Raw genomic sequence first — 20,711 nt, forward strand, 5'->3', positions numbered from 1 at the left:
ACCGTATGCACCACCTTTTTTTTTTTTTTGGGGGGGGGGGTAGCCTATAAAGACCTAGAGCAGGATGAAATCTTCATTGCCAAAAAAATAGTGGACTTATTGTAGCTTTCTATTTTTTCCAGCTGCTTAGAATACTTGCTGGATAACAATGCGGACCCTTCACTTCGTGATAAACAGGGATATAGTGCTGTTCACTATGCCGCTGCATACGGTAACAGACAGAATTTGGAACTGGTGAGTCTGTCACTCAAAAATGCAAGGCGCATTCTATGCTGTCATTAGTGTCAAAAATTATGTTATGTAATCTTTCATAATTTGGTTTTTTTTTTCTCTCATTGGAACTTGTACCTGTTTTATTATTTGTTTTAGCTCCTGGAGATGTCCTTTAACTGCCTGGAGGATGTGGAAAGCACTGTACCAGTTAGCCCTTTGCACTTAGCTGTAAGTCTTTCATAAATATGTGGGGTTTTTTGGCCCCTGAAAGTGTTTTAAATGGGCAATTTTAATTTATTTTATATCCAGTGAGTAAGTAGCTTTCATTATTTGACTTGTAGCAGCTAGATCAATCAACTAGTAACTTTTCTAACCATTCAGATTGAATTTGGCCATTCCTGATAATTTGCTACAACTTTTTCCACAGTGTGTCCTTAAATATTCTAGTACATCATGGCATTTGTGTAATATGCATATCTTGTATGTATCATAATGTATCATAATGTCACAAGTTTTAAAGTTGTTGTATTTAACTATGAAGTTTAATTTTGGTGTTCAGAACATCATGTAGAATGTCTATATATTGTGCTGAGAAGTAGAAACTTGAAATGAACTGGAATTTAACTGAAACCAGTGCTGCAACAGACTCACTAGATAATTTAGGTAACAAAAACAGGTAATTTTGTTTTAATTGACTGATTTTGCAGGCCTTCAATGGTCACTGCGATGCCCTAAAAACTCTGGCGGAGACGCTGGTGAATTTGGACGTATGTGACCACAAGGGCCGCACTGCGCTTTACCTCGCCACAGAGAGGGGATCCACAGACTGTGTTAGTGTTCTGACCAGCCATGGTGCCTCACCTCTTATAAAGGACCGCAGGAAGAAGTGGACACCACTGCATGCAGCAGGTAAGTGTCTCAAATGATACCCGATGCAATAAGGAAGCAGATAATCTGGTCGTAGCAAGTTCTTCCTATAAATGCCCCTTTGACAGCTTAGCTAATTCCTCCACTGAAAATTTCTAGTACTCTATGCTAGACTCTCAAAGGTTGAAAAGCCCAAAACCAAGAAGTTAAATTAGGGACCCACAGTAGCCGAAATCATATACTCACAAATGTTTAATAGTTGTGTAAGTGTCATTCAAGCTTGTCATATCGAACTCATTTGCTCCAAACAGCCTGCCTGTTACTGAGCTAAAGATAAAAAGTGGCATGTGCAAGGGCAGTTTAAAGGAAATGTAACACAAAATGTTTACATTCAGTATATCCTTTCTAAATACTTTTATTAGCAAATATACAATAGAAAGATTGCAATAGTATATGTGGGGTTTTTTTTTTAAAAAAATGACTTTACCAAAGACTTACTGAGCTCAGGCAGCACATCTCTCCCAAGTCTCGTAGCCTGCTTCTGTTGAATTCCCCCTACACCCCCTCCCTTTCCCCGTGCAGGCTCTGGCAGCGCTCCTCCTAACAGGCACGCAGACGCATCAAAAGAGGAGAAAAGGTCCGTCTCCTTTCCCTCTCTGTGCCAGATCACTAGTGCCCATTAATCACTTTAAAAAGTACTTCAAAGAATGCACTAAATCAACTGCCGGATTAAACCGGAAGTCTACCCCATCGCCATATCGCCTCTTGGCCCAGTAAGTCAGTGGCAATGTAATTTATTAAAAAACCACTTACAATATTGCATTTTTTTAAGGTTACATACCTTAATAAAAGTATATAGAATTGATATCTTTAAAGTGGAAATTTTGTGTTACTGTTCCTTTAAAACTCTTCAATTATTAAAATAAATTACACTCAGACACATCCTTAAAAAGCACCTATCAGTAAGCAATTCCCTTTGTTGTGATCTAAAAATCTTTTCTGGTGTTAAAGGAGACCTATCCTATAAAAATTAAGAATCTACCAGTGAATTATACTCCTCTAGATATAGAAGGAATGAGCTTAAAAAAAGTTGTATTTCAGACTGATTTATTGAGAAATTCCACCAAAACTCCACTAGTCCCGCCCATCTGTTCCACTTCCTGCTTGCTGAATTCTCTGGATGAGCTGGGGAGCCGGCGGCCCTCCGTACACTGCACTATAAGATAGGAACCAATCAGCAGCTAGGCTGACCTGATAGGGAACTGAAGCCTGTCTTTGCTTGTGTGAGTGCAGGGCTATGATTGGCTCTCCCCCTCCTACTGTGCCTCTGGCAGGGACCGTTAGGACACGCCCTCTCTCCATTTCAAACTCTGACAGAGAAGTGATAGGATCTATAGGGAGCTCCAGTAAAGGGGCCATTGTTACAGATAGGATTAATTTTTAGCACAAAGTGAAACCAGCACCGTATATTATTCATAATTGCCTACATAATTAGGGTTTTTCCCATTTTTATCCAATATGTCTCCTTTAATATTTGCCATGTTATTAAAGAAAACAACAATATAGTGAAATGGAGATATCGTTTAGAATCTTTTTTTTTAAACCATTTTTATTTTCAATCTACCAGCTGCCTCTGGGAACATTGATTGCCTGCACCTGCTGATTGACTGCAGCGAGAGACCGGATATTACTGATGTGATGGATGCTCATGGGCAGTAAGTTATTATTGTACAAATCCAGCTTGACAGCAGTTACTTTGCAAAATGATAATGTTAATCCATTCTTAGGCTAAAAAGAGGCATAACGCATATTAAACTGTTTACTTATCTTACAGTATATACTTTTTACCACGTAACATCTCCCTCAATGCAAATTAGTCATTTAGTATAGAGTATTGTTGGAAGTCTCATTAAATCCATGGTGGGATAATGTCAGCTGATCTGAAAAGATCAGGAATATAGAATTATTAGCATTATTTGTTCTAGGTTAGAACCAGAGGGTAAACACACTATCTTTATAGTTAATAGGTTGGTAATTAATGGGTCTAGAAGAAATATCATGCTCTCTAGCTAATTATATTGTATATTGCCATTATGGAGCAACAATTCTGATTTCAGATGAAAAATAGTTTTTATGGCAAACTCATATTTTGGCCTGGCCTCAAGTATATTATCATACAGCCTCTATGTAGAGCTTTCATCTCATGATGATTGTTTATAATAACCTTGTAGACTTGTGGACACCAATACTAGGTCATTACAATTATTCCAAGAGATCAACCAATCACACCTTAATAGGGATAACTGTAAGAAAGAGTCTTCATTTTCATATTGTTAATGTCTGCTTTGACTGCATTACTGTATTTTCTTCTGCTTAACTTTCTTAGGGTAGTAGTATATATTCAGAGGGAACTTGCTGCCACCCTGTGGGATTTGTTTATCCCCAGTATCTATTTTAGAAATTTCACACCTAATGCATCAGCATTTTGCTTAATATTCTGAAAGACCTGAAATTAGTAGGCTCAAGTCACCGGATTTACTCAGGCCATAATAATCACCTTGTAACTAGTTGACTAGTTGACAAAGGAATCCTCTTGGTTCTCTAGTTTGTTTCTCTTATGATACTACTGCAATGGGGTGTTATATAAATAAAGTCTCTTTTTCAGAACTCCACTCATGCTTGCTGTGATGAATGGTCATGTTGACTGTGCTCATCTGCTGCTGGAGAAAGGGGCAACTGTGGATGCAGGAGATAAAAAGGGGAGGACCACACTTCACAGAGCGGTGAGCAGCCAGAAGCAAGGGTTAAACCACTAGGCCAATGTCCCCACAAAAAATCTGCTATGCCTTTCCATCTGCAATTAAGGAAACCTCCGGTGAAAAGAACTTCAGAAAAACAAAGCAATGCATAGATGTTGCCTGCAGGAGGAAGTTTTGTGCAATTTTGTAAAAGAATGGCACACACAGGCAGCATAGGGCAGGCAGAGTATGGCACACACAGGCACAATTCTGCTGCCTGTGTGTGCCATACTCTGCCTGTATGGAACACACACACAGCATAGGGCAGGCAGAGTATGGGGGTGAACAATGCACGAATTAAAAGATGTGAACAGCACAGGGTATTACATGTAGAAACAATACAGGGGATTACAGCCTGAATCTGAGGTGTGAACAATGCAGGGGGCCAGTTAATCTCAGTACTGATACCATTTAAAGCTTACACAAAGGTAAGCAGTCACAGCAGCCAGACAGGTGACCCACACAGAGGGGTGCCGCGGGCTGCCTGTTGGACAGCCCTGGTTTAGGCTAATGTTCCTCGGAGTGAGTTAGTTGGCAACTCGTATTGTTGCTGTTAAAAGGGCATTTTGAAGCAGTTAGTCATCCACCATAGCGGAGATCTATTGCAGGTGACTAACTCGCTCCTTAGTGACACCATAAATGGAATCATAATTTCGCCATAAAGTATTTGCCCCATGCTTTTACATTCCGTCTGATTTCCCCCCCCCCCCCCCCCCCCCATGTTCCTCTATGAAGGGCCTGCCATATTTGTCCAGCTGGAGGCCATTAGCATTAGAAGCTATACCTGACCAGTTGAAAAGGGACAGTCAGTTTGGCAAAACAGTCGGGTTTAGGAATTTTGGATCACAATTACTTACAAAAGCAGCCCTCTCAGCGAAAAACCATCAACATTATTATTATGTATGATTTGGTGTTCTGTCCTTTGGCTATTCATTTATATTTTATGACTGAGTTTGCAGTAATAGCAAGTACTGTTGGTTTTTAGAAATCCAACTGTTTATTGTTGTGTTAAAAAATGTTTTTTAGAGTAACACAAAATTACCACATGTGCCTCATTTAAGTACTATACAGTTTATGGCACATGAGATGTTGTGCAAAATGCCTGATATATATGAATAAGATATGACCCATTCTGTGGTAATAGCTTGCCTCTTTTGTTTGCTTTACGTCTTTTAAATATAACATTTACCGTCATGTCTTCAACAGTCAGTTACAGGCTGTGAGGATTGCGTGGGAGCCTTGATGGAACATGATGCCTTTGTGCTGTGTCGGGATTTCAAGGGACGCACACCTATTCACTTTGCTGCAGCTTGTGGACACGCTACCTTAGTGCATGTGTATTTGCAGGCTGCTCTTTCAACAGACCCACTGGATGCAGTGGTGGATTATAATGGATATACTCCCATGCACTGGGCTGCTTACAATGGTAAGATTAAATAACCAAAGTTTTCTATGTTACAGTTATTCTTTGTTACTTTTTGTAACTGTTGCTCTTTTTGTGTGTTGTACTGGACAGGGCACGAAGATTGTTTGGAACTGTTACTTGAACACAACCCATTTGCATACCTCGAAGGAAACCCTTTTACCCCTTTGCACTGTGCAGTGTAAGTTTTACCAGGAATTGGGTGCAATGTCAAGCATAAAGATTTAATGTGCCTACTTGTAGCTAAGTATGTTTCCAAGCTTTAGATCTTATGGACCACCAAATATTTCTACCATATGAAATAGTGAAACATATCTTATCTACTAAAAGTTGGATCTATACATTTTTTAGCCAGTGTTCAGCTGTACTGAAGGAAATTAATCATGTGATTGGATTTAGCATGCCTAGACAACCTTAAAGACACAGACACCAGAAAGTATACCTTTTTTTTACATGTATTGTAACACTGTCTTTGCATAAGCTTTACAAGTTTGCCAAACAAGTATTTGACCAATGCTTTTACATTACCTTTCCAATCCAATGTTCCTTTGTAAAGGTGCTTTCATATTTGTTCTGGACTAGTCTGTCAGTGTTAGAAATTCAAACTGACTTGTTGAGAAAGTCAGGTTTAAGAACTTCATGTAACTATTTATATATTTTTAGGGGAGTTTTTTGTTTGTTTTTTTTAGTATCTGTATCACTTTAAGCAATTCAGATGACAGTCTAGCAGATGTAGTTCTGTAAAATTAGGCAAGGTAAATTGTATTTGTCCCTTAACTAGTGAGATTGACTAATGATGGTAGGGAATGAGAGCGATAATAAGAAATAAAATGCTTTGTTGCATGAGTGTACTTTTCATGGGGATGGAGTAGGTTTTGATCCATAAAGTATTGCAGATGGTCATGGGAGCTAATCAAGACTTACTGTTGCCAATAGTGAGAAGCAACCCATATTACCACCCTAAATTTTTATCATCACTACTTAAATACTACTGATATCATTCACCCTTAGGATGCGAGTTGGATAGAAAAGAGTAAGTTTTACCAGGAATTGGGTGTAATGTCAAGTTAGTTTGGATTAATACTCCAAACTAGATGCTTTTAACAACACCAAAAATGTATTTGATTTGAACATATTTATTTCCTGTACATGTAAAAATCTTTTCATCTAAGAAGGAGCCCTAATTTGTGTTATTTTATGTCTGTTCTTTTGCATTCAGCCAGTTAGGCTGGACTTTCCTGGTGTTACTTTTCCTTTAGTGCAAAATGCTGCTTGCTCTGGGGGACAAATTAAGGCCATGTCCCCACATTTTTTGCAGAATCAGATGAATCCTACATGTTCACGTGGTCCAAATCAAAACTCTTAAAGGAACAGTAACACCCAAAAATGAAAGCTTTCAAGTAATAAAAATATAATGCACTGTTGCCCTGCACTGGTAAAACTGGTGTGTTTGCTACAGTAACACTACTATAATTTATATAATAAGCTGCTGTGTAGCCACGGGGGCAGCTATTCAAGCTGGAAAAAAGGAGAAAAGGCACAAGTTATATAGCAGATAACAGATAAGTTCTGTAGAATACAATAGTATTTTATCTGTTATCTGCTATGTGCCTGTGCCTTTTCTCCTATGAATGGCTGCCTCCATGGCTACATAGCACGTTATATTTTAGTTACTTTTATACACTTTCATTTTTTGGTGTTACTGTTCCTTTAAATCATGTAATACCACTATTTTTTTTTCTGTTTTTTTTCATTTTGCCAATTTGAATAAGCAAATTAGGGTTTGTGTTTAGCATTCAGACAATTTATTGCAAAGAAATCAATATTTGTTATATTTCAAATTATTATGCATTCAGTGCATCCAAAGAAATTGGGAAATGTTGGCAGCTATTTCTTGTGTTAACTGGGGGACACAAGGGTACCTCTAGTTCAGCTATCCCCAACCAGTGGCTTGTGAGTCTCACAAAGCCTTTGAATGTTGCTCCTGGTGGCATCAAAGCAAGGTGCTTATTCTTGGATTTTTTACTTAGAGACCAGTTTTGGTTGCATAAAAACTAGGTGTACTGTCCAACAAAACTCCTATAGGCTGCCAGTCCACATAGGGACTACCAAATATCCACCCATAGCTCTTATCTGGCACCCCCGAACATTTTTTTGTGGTGTTTCCAAAAAACCTTCCATTTGAATTTGGTTCATGTGTATAAAAGGTTTGGGACCCCTGCTCTAGTTTAAAGCTCCTGTCCACAGTAACAGGACACTTGATCAAAATGGAAATAAACAGAGTTCCACTGGCTCTGCTTTCTGGCTTTACCCAACTGGTATTTGTTTTCTTCTTGCAGAATTAACAGCCAAGATGGTACGGCTGACCTACTGGTAGAAGCTTTGGGTGCCAAGATTGTGAATAGCAGAGATGCCAAAGGGAGGTTAGTTTCTTTTTTTCTGGTTTCTGTTAATGCTGTAATACATGTGAAGATAAGCTCTTAACTAATACATATTAGGGCCCAATATACTTTTTTTTTTTAATTTGTTGTTTTTGTTTAATGTAAACACCCATTTATTGTACAATGCTGCTGAATATGTTGGCATTTTATATATTTTAAAGGGAAATTTTCTTCACTTATAGCAGAGGTTCCCAGGCAGTCTAACAGCAGCACATAATGTAATTTTTTTTTTTTTTTTTTGACGCAGGACTCCTCTTCATGCTGCAGCATTTGCTGACAATGTGAACGGTTTACAACTACTCTTGCACCACCAGGCTGAGGTCAATGCCACAGACCTCTCTGGTCGGACACCTCTGATGATGTCAGCAGAAAATGGAAGGACTGCAGCAGTTGGTAATTGTACTTCTTGTGTTATATATAGGTCCTCAGTGTTTTGAGATAAAAAAAAAAAAAAAAATAAATAAATATATATATTTTTTTCCCTGAGGAAGAGCACAGTTGGTGCTCGAAACGTTGGATCGTTTTCATTAAAGAAATTTTTTGTTTTCTAAAAAAGTCCCTGCGTGTGCGGCTCATTGTCTTGCTATATATATATATATATATATATATATATATATATATATATATATATATATATATATATATATATATATATATATATATACACTTTAATATGTTCATCCTTTTTACTTGATTAAAACATCATGTCATTCTCTATCCATTCATGTTGTAGAGTTCCTGCTGTTTCACATGAAGGCGGATTTAACTGTGATGGATATCAACAAGAACACTGCGCTTCACCTAGCCTGCAGCAAGGTAATTATGCTTATCTAGTTGCGTATGGGGTACTTTCTCCCTGTCGAGGTACTAGTATATTAAATATCACTGTTCAATATTATAACTTAAATGACAGCTTTCAGAAGTAACAGCAGCATTGACTTTCTTGTTTTTCAAGAAAGTCAATGCCTTTTGTTTTTGCAGTAAGCAAAAACAAAAGGTGTTGCCCCTGTGGAAAGACTGACTTTTTCATCTTACAGCACTTGTGTTTTTTATATTTAAATTTTTCCTACAGAACTTAGAGTAACCTTTAGACTGTGAGTATGTATCTACCTGCCTAACCTCATTCTGTAATACCTGTATGAGCATTAATAAGTTGGGCATCCCTTTGCTGCTATAATAGTGTTTACTCTTCTTGGTGGTTCTGTTCAATCACAACAGCATTAGTGAGATATACAGTTGAGTTTAGTGTCCTGTGCAATTTTCTCAGCTTCTTTCCCTACCATTTGAACAAATTCAAAACAGACCTGTCTTTGTGCATAGGATCATCATCAAGCAGGAAAGCACCTTTCTGAAGCTACTGTGAAAAAATAGATGTTAGTGGACTTTTAATAGAATGATTTCCAGTTACTACTCTCACTTGCTAACTAAACTTAAGTGTCAATGTAACCCCTTTTTTAGTAAAATGGCTAAATGAATAAGGCTTGTTCTGACATGCATTTTGACTATTCTTTTCAGTTCGGATATTAGGGCAGACTTTTAAACTATATAAAAAGGTTCTTTTGTAGTATCCTTATTTACAATATCTTTATTTCTAGGGACATGAAAAGTGTGCTTTGCTGCTTCTAGGGGAGACCCGGGACCTTGGCCTTATCAATGCAACAAACAGCATGCTGCAGATGTGAGTTGTGTTAATGAATGATGCAGGTTTTTTTTCCCTGTTTTTTTCTTATTTTCCAATTAGTTTTCTTGGTTGATCTGTTATATTTTATAATGTAATGCAAAGCCTTTAAGATTATGAAGTGAGTTTCTTGGAGGAGGGACCCACAGGAACAATATGTATAATCTAGCATGTTCCCCTAAAATTCTGTTTAGTTAGTAAAACAAACTGTTTCCTGTGCCTTCATGTACAGGTATGTGATATGTTCATGTTTAAATATTGCAATAAATAACCTTATGTTATCTTATTAAAAAAACATTTTGCCATAACTAAATGCAAAAGCCACAGTAATAAGATTGAAGTACAAAAATGCAAGCTGGTTTTGCAGCCATTTAAGATCTCTGAGTAGATTTATGCTGTGATGTAATCAATGATTTTGACAATTTAAATTGTAAAATTGTACGCTCCTGATATTTATTTTTCTGATCCTTTCCCAGGCCTCTTCACATTGCTGCTCGCAATGGGCTGGCATCGGTCGTCCAAGCTTTGCTTACAAGAGGGGCCACTGTGTTGGCTGTGGATGAAGAAGGTGAGACCATTACACGTTTTCTTATTCCCTTGTTTAATAAGACAAGTGTTTCTTGCCATGTTTTCACCCATGCAGGAGCAACAGCATTCCTACTCATGGCTGCTCTTCAGGGGTAGATGCTTTTTAGAAATTATGAGCCCTACTCATTATTAGCAGACACAGCATATTTAGCTGCAAGCCCTAATATTTAACAAACAAGTTTTAAGCAGAAATGTATTTCAGACTGTAATAACTCTGTCAAGGAAACGGGGCTGAAAGTCTACTGCAGAGTATCAAACATACATTAAGCGATGTGGTTTTAAATGGCAGAATCATTTTTATTATTAGCTGATTCAGTCCCCTACATTTCTATTTAGTCTGAATTTCCAGAAGAAACTGGTGTTTTACATAGGCAAATTTTTAAGTTTTTCTTATTTAAGTTGATATCCTTCTTCTAGATCATCATACCCATATAATTCATATAAAAAAAATTCCAATTGAGCTGTAGTGTGTGCAAGGTTTAACCAATTTATCTGAATGCAGTCTTGGGCAGTTTAATATTTCAGCTAGCCAAACTATCTGGCATAATGAAGGGAGTTCTGTTGTCTGACCCATAAAATTGCATTAACCCCTTTCACATTACAGTTGTGCATATGTTGATACAAACCCGCACAACTAGTTGTTAATGGATGTTTGAGGATGGTTTGCCAGTAGTGTATGCATATATTATTCCAGAAGCAGTTTCCTCTAAGTACTTGGCACAATTTTATTTTCTGTACTGCGCAACAGTCCCTCCCTGTATTAAATCATTGGTACATTTCGCCGCTACTTTAATAGAAACTTCATTAGAATTGTCTAATAAATTTTACTTCTTGCATTTATCTTTTTCACTTGACAGCAGGTCACACCCCAGCCTTGGCCTGTGCACCGAACAAGGACGTAGCGGACTGCTTGGCACTTATCCTATCCACCATGAAGCCTTTCCCACCAAAAGACGCCATCCTTCCCTTCAGTTTCAACCTTCTGAAAAACTGCAGCATCGCTGCCAAGACTGCCCTCCCTAATGGTGGCAGCTGCCCCTACACAAAGGATCGTCATGGTTCTATTGCCATGGATGGCTGCTACTCTGAGTAGCTTCTTTTGCCCTCTGGGTGATGCATCCTTACATTTAATTTATTTAGGATAATTTTAGGGCACTTTTTTAAAGGAGAATAAGACACAACATACAGTGGTGTTGAGCTGCTTACTAGGCTTTCCTCCCATTAACCTGCTCTCTTGAGCTGCCCTGGCTTGCACTGAAGCTTATGTAGTATTGTACCTTACTTGCGTATGGGGTGGAGATTCTACTTAGGTGAAAGGAGTTTTTAACTGATAGGGTTCCCCTTTCTCCATCTGCACAGTGAGCTGCCCTTACTAAATGCTTCCATGGTGTCTCTTGCAGAAGGATAAAAGAGAGCGAGGCATTGGTATTTATGAGTTCACTACAATTATTCATCTCTTTGCTGCTGTAAGTTTTTTGTTTTTTTTTTTCTTTTAAGCCATTATATATTTCAAGAGTCACCAGGCCTTAATGAATTTCAGGCACAGCTTAGAAAGTCTGTCCCTGGAAGACTGGACCTGATAGGCAGGTGGCGACTTGTCAGTCGGTTCAAATCCACAGACATGTAGCACTATTATACCCATTACCTTAAAACTATCACAGATGTTCATGACTGTTGCATAACAGCTTTTTTATTTTTTTTGCAGATTACTGATTAAGATTCAGAGACAAACTTGTGCTTACTTCCTATTTATGCAAAACAGGTGCCTCGATTAGCCAGTCTAATGCATCAGAAACCAACATTCCCATTAAGCACTGCTGCAAAATACCCCCACCAGCTAGGCACTTTAGTGGTTCTGTGTTATCTAGTGCTTTATTCTTCCACCCTTCTTGTCTGTCATTTCTTTACTAAATGGTACATACCATATTGTCAGTATTTTAATTATTTATTTTAACCCTTTCTGTTGTGGACAGCATGTTTTTTTTTTTTTTTTTTTGCATACTAGACCATGCAATTAGTGAAAGGGTTAAATATATATATATATATTTTTTTTTTTTATATCTTGTCTTTCATCTTTGGCATTTAGAAGTTTTCCTCATTTTTCAAAGTACTATTTGCACTTGAATTCCTTCAATATCTAAATCTGCACCCTTTGTATGTGCACCTCAGTACTAGACGTATAATAGCATATATAAGTATTTAGTTGCGTAGGGAATGTTTACTTTAAGAATGTAAGAATGGTGCTTTTGTGTTTGTGCATTTTTATTTAATTTTTAAATACAGCAATGTAAATCAAGTTTATATTTGTATTCAGCACGAAACTAGCAACCTGATCCAGATCCAAAACTTGCTTTACAATGCAAAAAGGCATTATTTTGATTTGGTTAAGTATTGCAAGTCTCAGAGACTGTTACAAATGCTTTAGGGGACATTGATTTCATAGAGAATTACTAGCCCCTCTTTAGATGAACTACCTTCAGCCTTCTTAGAATTTTCTATTAAATTTAGTCTGGCTGTCTGTTATATATATCATTATAATTATTTTTTTTTTTTTTTTTTTTTAAAGACATTTCATGTTATAGCAATTGAAAACATTGCCAAAAAAGGAAGCCTTGAAAGAGTAGTTTATAAACGAGAACTTTTTGGTGCTAAAAATGTAGTCTTTATTGGAATAGTGTTGCAAAATTGTCATTTGGGAAGTTTAAGGGAAAATGATTACAGAAGCTGATCACATGGGGGCTAATATATTAACATAGCTGCTAAATTGCGCCGGTCAAGTTTGCCATAGCAAGCAGTGCTAGATTTACTTTTAGTTTCAAATTTGTTCTTGACTTATCAGAACTGATTTTTTATTGGTAGCACTGTGTAACTGCTCTCCTCAGGTACTTTAGTGGCTATGCTAGTAAATGAAGCCCATAATCTTAATTTGCCAGAAAGTTCATTGGAAAAAAAACATTTTTGGGCAATATTTTAATATTAACTAATATTTCTTATTTCAGAAGAAAGTCAGCAGACTTGTTAAATTCATATTAGTATGTTGCTGCCAAACCATTAAACACAAATAAGGATTACCATGTAATTCTTCTTGATGTAAGAAGAAAACTAAAACTTAGGAATATTGTCATTGCTGTTGTGGGGGGATTTAGTGCAATATCGGAGCATGTTGTCAAACAGTCCACATTTTAGATTTTAAAATGAAGTAATTTGGGCTGGTGATAATAAATTATCCCTGGTGTTTTTTTTTTAAGTAGCCTCTTTATTTTTAAGTTTTGGGTTTAAAGACCTAAGTATATTCCAAACAGAAAAAGTTAGATAAAACACACAATATTATAGCTTTAAACTGCATCATGCTATGTTTATGCAGAATGGATATCTGTGTTGGTAAATGCTTTGGTAAAATCGCACCAGGCACTGTTGAGACTATTTGGAAGCATGCTGCATAATTGTAACTACCCCTTCATATACAGACACACTCAGATGTTGCATAATCATAATCCTAATTTATAGGACAAATAAGCACAGATGGACAGGGGCTGCATGTCATAATATAAATATGTAACCTACAACAACCACTACATCAGTTCACCTATAAGCTTTAAAAAGCATTGAATGTAACCTTATAAAGCATTTTGTTAAAAATCTCTAAATTACATTTGTCAGTTAACACTAGATTTTGATCAGTTAAATTTTTTTTTAGTAACTTGGGCCAAGGAAAGGGAGTTGTCCTATAAACACTGTATAGTAGTACCCTTGTGCCACCTGTAATTTTTATTTGTAGCCAACACATCAGCATAAGTAATATAATCTGACACAATTATTTGCTTTATAAATTGCTCAGTTTTGTAAATAGTGGAAAATAAACTGTTCTCCCTATATGAGACTAAACTGATAACCTCAGATGTGATTGAGGTACTTTGTAAGGCCCATGTCTCATGCTTAGCTAAGTGCTCATTGTTGCCCACTTTGAATACAAAGACATGGTGTTGCTGGAGAACTAAAAATTGTAGAATTGTGCCCCTTAGAGCCTGTATACTAAGAATTTGCAGTGCTCATTGGCGCATGTAGTTAGACTGCTCTGATAAGGCATAATAGGGAAAATATACCTCCCTTTTTGAACTCATTCAAGTTCATTTAAAAACGAAATACACCCCCTAAAATTCTAAGAGCAATTGCAGTAGGCAACCCTTAACCTCACCTTAACTAAGTAGTTAAAGGCAGAATTGTTTTAAACAGTGCTCATAATTTTTGTAACTGACATTTGATAGTGCCTCAACCAGATGAGAGAGACTATTTTTCTGTTGGCAGACATTACCTTTTGTGTTTTTGCGTGTGTTTGTGTGTATGTTAGATTTGCACTATTTATGACCTGGGCTTAAGAGTACCATGGAATTCAGGGGAATATAAAACAAAAAGCTAAGCCTTTTGATCTTTCAGTCTGCTAGAAAGAAAATACATACATTAAAAAAGTACTTGCAAGCAGACGCATAGAGACCATGCCACCTATATAGTCTGTGCATGATTTACAATGAAATGCTGTTAATTCACCCCTTTCTTTCAATATGTGAATGCAAAAGTGTTAACCCTCTTCAGTCAAAACAAATTACCTCAGATTGCTGTTGGTGTTTGAAAACTTGAAACAACTTCCCTGCATCTTTTTTTCTGTAGGGAAGCCAAGCAGGCCAGTTTGCATTATGTTTTTGTATGTAGTGATCTGCACTATTTGGTTCTTTTCTTGTGTGCCTTCTTAAAATGTAGCATTTGTACATTTTTGTTTATTTCTACAGAAGTGGGGTTGGTGCGGTTGCCTGTTTTTGTGTGTGAGAGTACAGTTAGCTGTTAGACAGTAACCCCAGAATTCTGAAATGAAACCGCTTTGGAGCTGATGAATAATGGAATTCATGCTGCCATCTTTCATTAATGCCTTTGCCTCAGACAAATGCTTGGGTTCAAAGATGCTTTCTTGTAGTGCTAAGGGCTGAGAAGTTGTAATAATGGGGCACACTTTATCTATCTGAAGGCACTAGGTCCACTGCCCTGTCTGGATTTTTTTGTAAACAGATCATTATTTCCCTCCTTTAAGAATAGATAATAGTGTCTTAATATTATGCTATTGTTTTGCACAAAGTGTTAGGAGTGAAGATATGTGGTACTGTAAAGCTGAGTTTAGACCCACTAGCACTGTTCCTGTGACCTCAAATCCTGCTCTTTAGTGTATCATAATGTCACTGTTTTTAGATATTTCATGATATAAGCCCCTTCTTTGGTGCTTTTTGTTGGATCATTTCACAAGTGTTGCCTTGTCCACTTTGTTGCCGCGCATTGTGGTGAGGTGGATGTAATTTGTTTGATATGTGTTTGTGTTCCATTGCACAAGTAATCTTGCTGCCCACCCTTTCCATTTTGCATGTTGAGAAAATGAGACAATCAAAGTTCTGTCAAAAGGGCTTTTTAGCAGATTCTCTTCTCTGGCCTGGCTTTGCTTTGCTTTTCAAGCCCTTTTACTGGTAGGGATATTTTGCAGCAGTTTTGCCCTTCAATATACTCCTTTCACCTAGAAAGCAGCGATGTCTTGTTCTCCTTTAACAAATCCAATGCGTGCTTTGGCAGCACAGCTTGACAATTCTAAGTAATAAATTGAGTGTTTATTTTTCAGGGGGCCAGGCGTGGTTAAGCAAAGAAAAGATGCATTATTTTGCTCTAAGAGGTGTTGTCTGGTTCCCTGAGTGCATTGTTTACAGGGCTGTCCTGAAACTTCCATTCCTTCCTACCCCGCCTGCTTTACCTTCAATCCATGCTGCCATTCCTTTGACTTCTATTACTCATGGGAATGGTTTTGTTTAGGGGTTTCTCTTATCCCCAGCGTTTTCCTTTTTGCTTTCACACAGCAAATTTTTATGCCAAAGTACCCCTGTTTTTCCATCCTTTAATGTAGTGGGGTCCATCCCTACATAGTCATTGTAAACTTGTCATCTGTGGCATTATTTTGGCCCTTAACTGGATTTTGCCTTCTGCCATTCACTCCTATAATGGAAGTTTCTTTCAGCTCCTAATGCAAAGCACTTGTGTCATTAATAAGCACTTTTCATAACTCTGACTGCTGCTGGTGCCTGCAGAACATTGCTACTGCAATGCAGTCAATGTCCATGCAGCAGTAGAGGATTAAGGTATGTAGGGGTTTGACTTCCCATAAGAACACAGAGTAAATGGGGGTGGGTGGAGTGAGAGAAGTCTATTTTATCCTCCATTGCTGTGCTCATTCCTTTCGGGTAATACCTTAGTGGAGGAGGCAAATGCAATGGTTAAAAATGAATGAGAAGGAACTTAAAGAAAAAAAAAAGGAAAAAAAAAAAAACAGCACAAATGCATTTCATATACAGGTTTACTTGCACTGCCACTGTATAAAAGAAGGAGCTACACCTATGTGGATAGCTAATGTGAGCCATATTGCTGAATGTATCCTCCGACATGATATACCAAGATATTAAATTGAAATATGGTTGCCACTTGGTTACTCAATGGTTGGTTGCCATTGACTTTGTGAGAGGCTTTCACAGCCAATTATATATTTTTTTGTTTTGTTTTTTAATCTTGGTTGGGTTTTTTGTTTTTAAACATATGACAATTGTTCTCTATTCCTTGCCACACAGACACTTTCATATGTTCTCAATTTAGGGAGCAAAAGTATAAGGGTACAGACATGCAGAGAATCTAATGTTTTCAGGGTTTTTTTTTTTTTTTTCTTCTTTAAATTTTAAACCGCTATCAGAATTGCATGGAATGACTCACTGGAAACTAAGTGGTTTGAACCTCTACAATATTAAGCAGGGAACTGAAAGGGAAGTGTTCTGTTTTTCATTTTTTTAAAAAATATTGCAAGAAAACTGGACCAAAGTAGAAACCACATTGGTGTTCACAAAGGGGCACAGCTCTGATTTCAACAAGACCCATGCTGGTTTCTGACTGTTATAATGAAATTTACCATGTATGAACACTATATTGTTTTATTTTGTGTATATTAATTTTACAGCATTTGCACAAGCACACTTACTGCGTCTCTTGATGAATCTAGCTAATATTGCTACTTTGAGCCTCAAAAGCCATGGAACCACTAGGAGCCAAAAATAACAAAATTGCCTGTACCCAAGTCTGTTTTAGCAATATGACCTGTAAATTTCTCTCCCCTACTTTTTTACTTTGTGAACTTGAAAATGGGAACATTTCCAAACTGAAATTACAAATAGAACCTTTTATTAAAGGAATATAGTGCTGCCTGCTAATGATCATCCTCAAAATCCTAAATGAGATGAAATAGTGTTTTAAATGGGGAAACTGGGCCAACTGGTGTCCCGTAGTAGAAATGCGAGGGCCCACACCCTCCTGAAAGTGATCTAATAGATTGGCCTATGCAATTTCATCTTCCAGGCCTCGTATATGGCTAGCTTAATGGATATCAAGGAAAGATATTCAACCTCTGAACGTAGGGCTAATGTCACACAGGGCATTTTTGCCCAGTGTAACACAGTCCAGTGTTTGTTTGCAAATGAAAAAGCATTAAACTATAGCTGGTTGTTTATTTGGGATACTAGCTGAAGCAACAAATGAGGCTATCCCAGCAGTGCAGAGCATTTAGTGGGAGCACATTTAATTTGTAATGAAGGTGGTTATTTGGCTTACAATTATTTCTTTAGGAGAGGTCAAAATCTAGGCAGTACACCCTTGCTTACTAGAGCAAACATTATATTTGTTAAATTATCCAATTTTGTGCAAAATGCTGCTGATCTCTCACCAGTTAACTTTAATGTGGCTATGGTTGTCATTTCATATATTCCACATTCTGCAAAGATCTCTGCTTTGAATCGGAACTCTTGTTAGCATTTCTTGAGCAGAATGTGCATCCAGCTGAATCATTTTAATTTGGTTTAGCAAAATACTAAAGGTTTGATTCAGCTCAATACTACTGATAATAAACTTGGAAAGAAATCATTGATTTATTTCAGTATTGACCAAAAACATTAAAGGGTTGCCTCCCTTGACTATAATGGCAAGCAATATGTGAGGGGTTTCTGTACTCTATTCTAACTTTTCACACCAACAAAAAAAAATTTGGATGGGGGTTTAATAAGGGTGTAACACCTTATGTGACTTCATCTTCACATAGATAATGTCAGCTAGCTTAGTAATGTGTATATTGTCCACAACAACTGGTCTCCAGAACTAAATATTAGCAACTGATATCGCTTCCACCCCATGGACACATGAAAGCATTGTGTTACAGGCAGCTTCCCAGTGCTGAGTTTAACCAAATTATCACAAGAAGCCATCGAGCTAAAAACGTTTACAGGCAGCGGCTAAAAATTGCTTGCCAAAATGTAAAGCATGTTTTTTATTTTTTCTTGTTTTATTCATTTATAGTCGATGCTTGATTTATTTTTTTTAATGATTTTTATCATTAAAAATAACTTTGCTTAAGTCACAATTCTTTGATGTGTTCTGTAGCTTCATTGTCTGAATAACAAATACATTGTGGGGAGAATAAGATTTTGGCTTCCAGTTGCCTACTTAAGAGTATTCTGTTGGCTTTATAGAGCTTAATTAAATATCCTTCAATTTAATATGCAATTGTAAACTACATGTGCTTTACTTGACCACTGTGTATGGATTAAAACTCCCAAATCCTTTATTATTAATGCTTAGCTCAATTATAAATATTGGGGTCTCACAGAGCATATGAGTTATGGGCAGATTTATCAAAATGTGGGACTAGAGCTCACCACAGAAACATTTTACCCACTTTCCATTTATTCCTGTGAGATTATTAGAAGTGTATTTATCAAAAGGCAAGCTCTAGCTTTCACCCATTGATAAATATGCCTCTAAAAATCCCATAGGAATAAAGATTGTGAGATAAGAGCTCACTACAGAGAAATTCATGTTACCCATTGTTTTTATTCACATAAATATTGGTGAGAACTCATTCCTGTCAAACATAGGCATCCCATCAGTAGAAATAAATATATAAAAGAAAAATTGTCCCATAGTATTAATGTTTTGATTTATTTATAACTAAAAACCCACCTACTCAGGCACTGCTGTTTAGGCACACTGGTGATTGCTGTTAGGGATACCCAAATAATCTCTGTCTTTGGGGCAGATTTATTAAAATGTGAGATTAGAGCTCACCACATACAAATGAAAGTGGGTGAAGTTACTCTCAAATTTTAATAAATCTGCCCCCTTTGTATAGTATGGAATCCCTTATCCAGAATGCTTGTGAAACATGGGTTTAACTTAAGTCTACTGGTGACCATGAAATAAAGCCAACAGGTTTCTTTTGCCACCAGTATGGACTCAAAATAACTTGGGGTCAAGTACAAAATACTGTTTTATTATTACAGAGAAAAAGTAAATGGGGGGGAAAGCATTGTTTGCCAGAATTGGGAGACAGCCTACCTGTAATTTGAGCTTTCTTGATACTGAGTTTCCAAATAAGAAATCCCATACTTGTGTATGTACTTGGTTTCTCTGTTAAGAGCATGTTCTAAGGCAATCAACATTCATTTCTCAATCCAGACACCAAAATACACCATTATGAGCACTAGTGAAATAGCTGTTTCATCATATCTTGAGCACAAGTTGATTAAATGGAGTTAAAATATTCTGTTTAGAACTGATCCTAGTGTCTAGCCTGGCATTTAAGCATTGCTTTGCTTCATTAGAGCAAGGCAATATCGGAGGAAATGATTAGTGCAAGTTTAGTATACCTTTGGGAACCTTTTTCATTTTTAGTTTTTTTTTTCAAAGTTGTTTGCATACAGTAGTATTACCTACTGTGCAGATATCTTGGTTTACATAAATTTACTGGTTATTACAGCTTTAGTTATAGAATGGCGCATGACCTTTTGATAAGTAGTGTAGAAGTAAGTTTCCATTCAATACAGCAGCTTTCATAGGTCTTTAAATCCCCTTGAATAAGGTGTCATTTGGGTAAATAATTACTAATAGCTAGTTTCCTTTTATTTTACTTAATACTTTTGCAAATAAACCAAAGTTTAGCAGGTAAAAGATGTGTAGATTGAGTATTTCTCTTCCATGTTGAAACTCTTCCTTGTTGAGTGACGCAAAGTAACAACTAATAATGGCGTCCACAACCTGTTGTTGTAAAACAGCATTCCTAGAAGATGCCCATAGAAAATGGTCAGGTTCTGTGAGTAATTCCCATGATTCATGTCTCCAGCAGTGAATGGTTTAAACATTCCTCTCTACCTCCATTTGCACCCTGGTTGCTACTTATGTTATATTTGCACAAATCTCTGGTAACCAGTCTAGGACTTTAATCTTGTGGCAATAAAGCTGTAATAATGTTGTATTTGTAGTCATGTTACTTTTGTTCATGGGAGAATAGCTAGTATAAGCCAGCTTGGAAAGACACAATCCTGCAATTTCTCTGTACAGTCTCTGTAAATGCTGCGTCTTGCATTAGTGGCTGCCTCTGTATCCATCGGTTATGAAAATGAACATTTTTAATTTGACTTAAAATACAAATTATTAATCATAATAATTTATAAACAATAACCTTTTTATCATTTCTCTCCCTATCTTACATTCCCCATATGTTAAATTCCTGTTCTACACCTACATTTTTGAAAAAATCATTGAGTATTTCTCTTCCATGTTGAAACTCTTCCTTGTTGAGTGATGCAAAG

General features: G+C 36.9%; 1 protein-coding gene across 4 annotated transcripts in view; it reads left to right on the top strand.

Moving 5' to 3' along the window:
• The window catches only part of ankrd52 (ankyrin repeat domain 52), a 43,768-nt gene extending 23,394 nt beyond the window's left edge, over nt 1-20,374 (top strand). For 2 of the 4 annotated variants that reach the window (XM_012956354.3, XM_012956356.3), the window contains 13 exons: nt 123-234; nt 370-441; nt 921-1,122; nt 2,708-2,795; nt 3,746-3,863; nt 5,085-5,304; nt 5,395-5,482; nt 7,641-7,724; nt 7,990-8,135; nt 8,476-8,558; nt 9,338-9,420; nt 9,897-9,988; nt 10,866-20,374. In XM_012956354.3, coding sequence (XP_012811808.1) covers nt 123-234; nt 370-441; nt 921-1,122; nt 2,708-2,795; nt 3,746-3,863; nt 5,085-5,304; nt 5,395-5,482; nt 7,641-7,724; nt 7,990-8,135; nt 8,476-8,558; nt 9,338-9,420; nt 9,897-9,988; nt 10,866-11,101 — 1,624 coding nt within the window. In that variant the 3' untranslated portion in view covers nt 11,102-20,374. 4 annotated transcript variants of the gene reach the window in all.
• The last annotated feature ends 337 nt before the right edge of the window (nt 20,375-20,711 follow it).

Source organism: Xenopus tropicalis, chromosome 2, assembly GCF_000004195.4.
Source record: "Xenopus tropicalis strain Nigerian chromosome 2, UCB_Xtro_10.0, whole genome shotgun sequence".
Lineage (NCBI taxonomy): Eukaryota > Metazoa > Chordata > Amphibia > Anura > Pipidae > Xenopus > Xenopus tropicalis.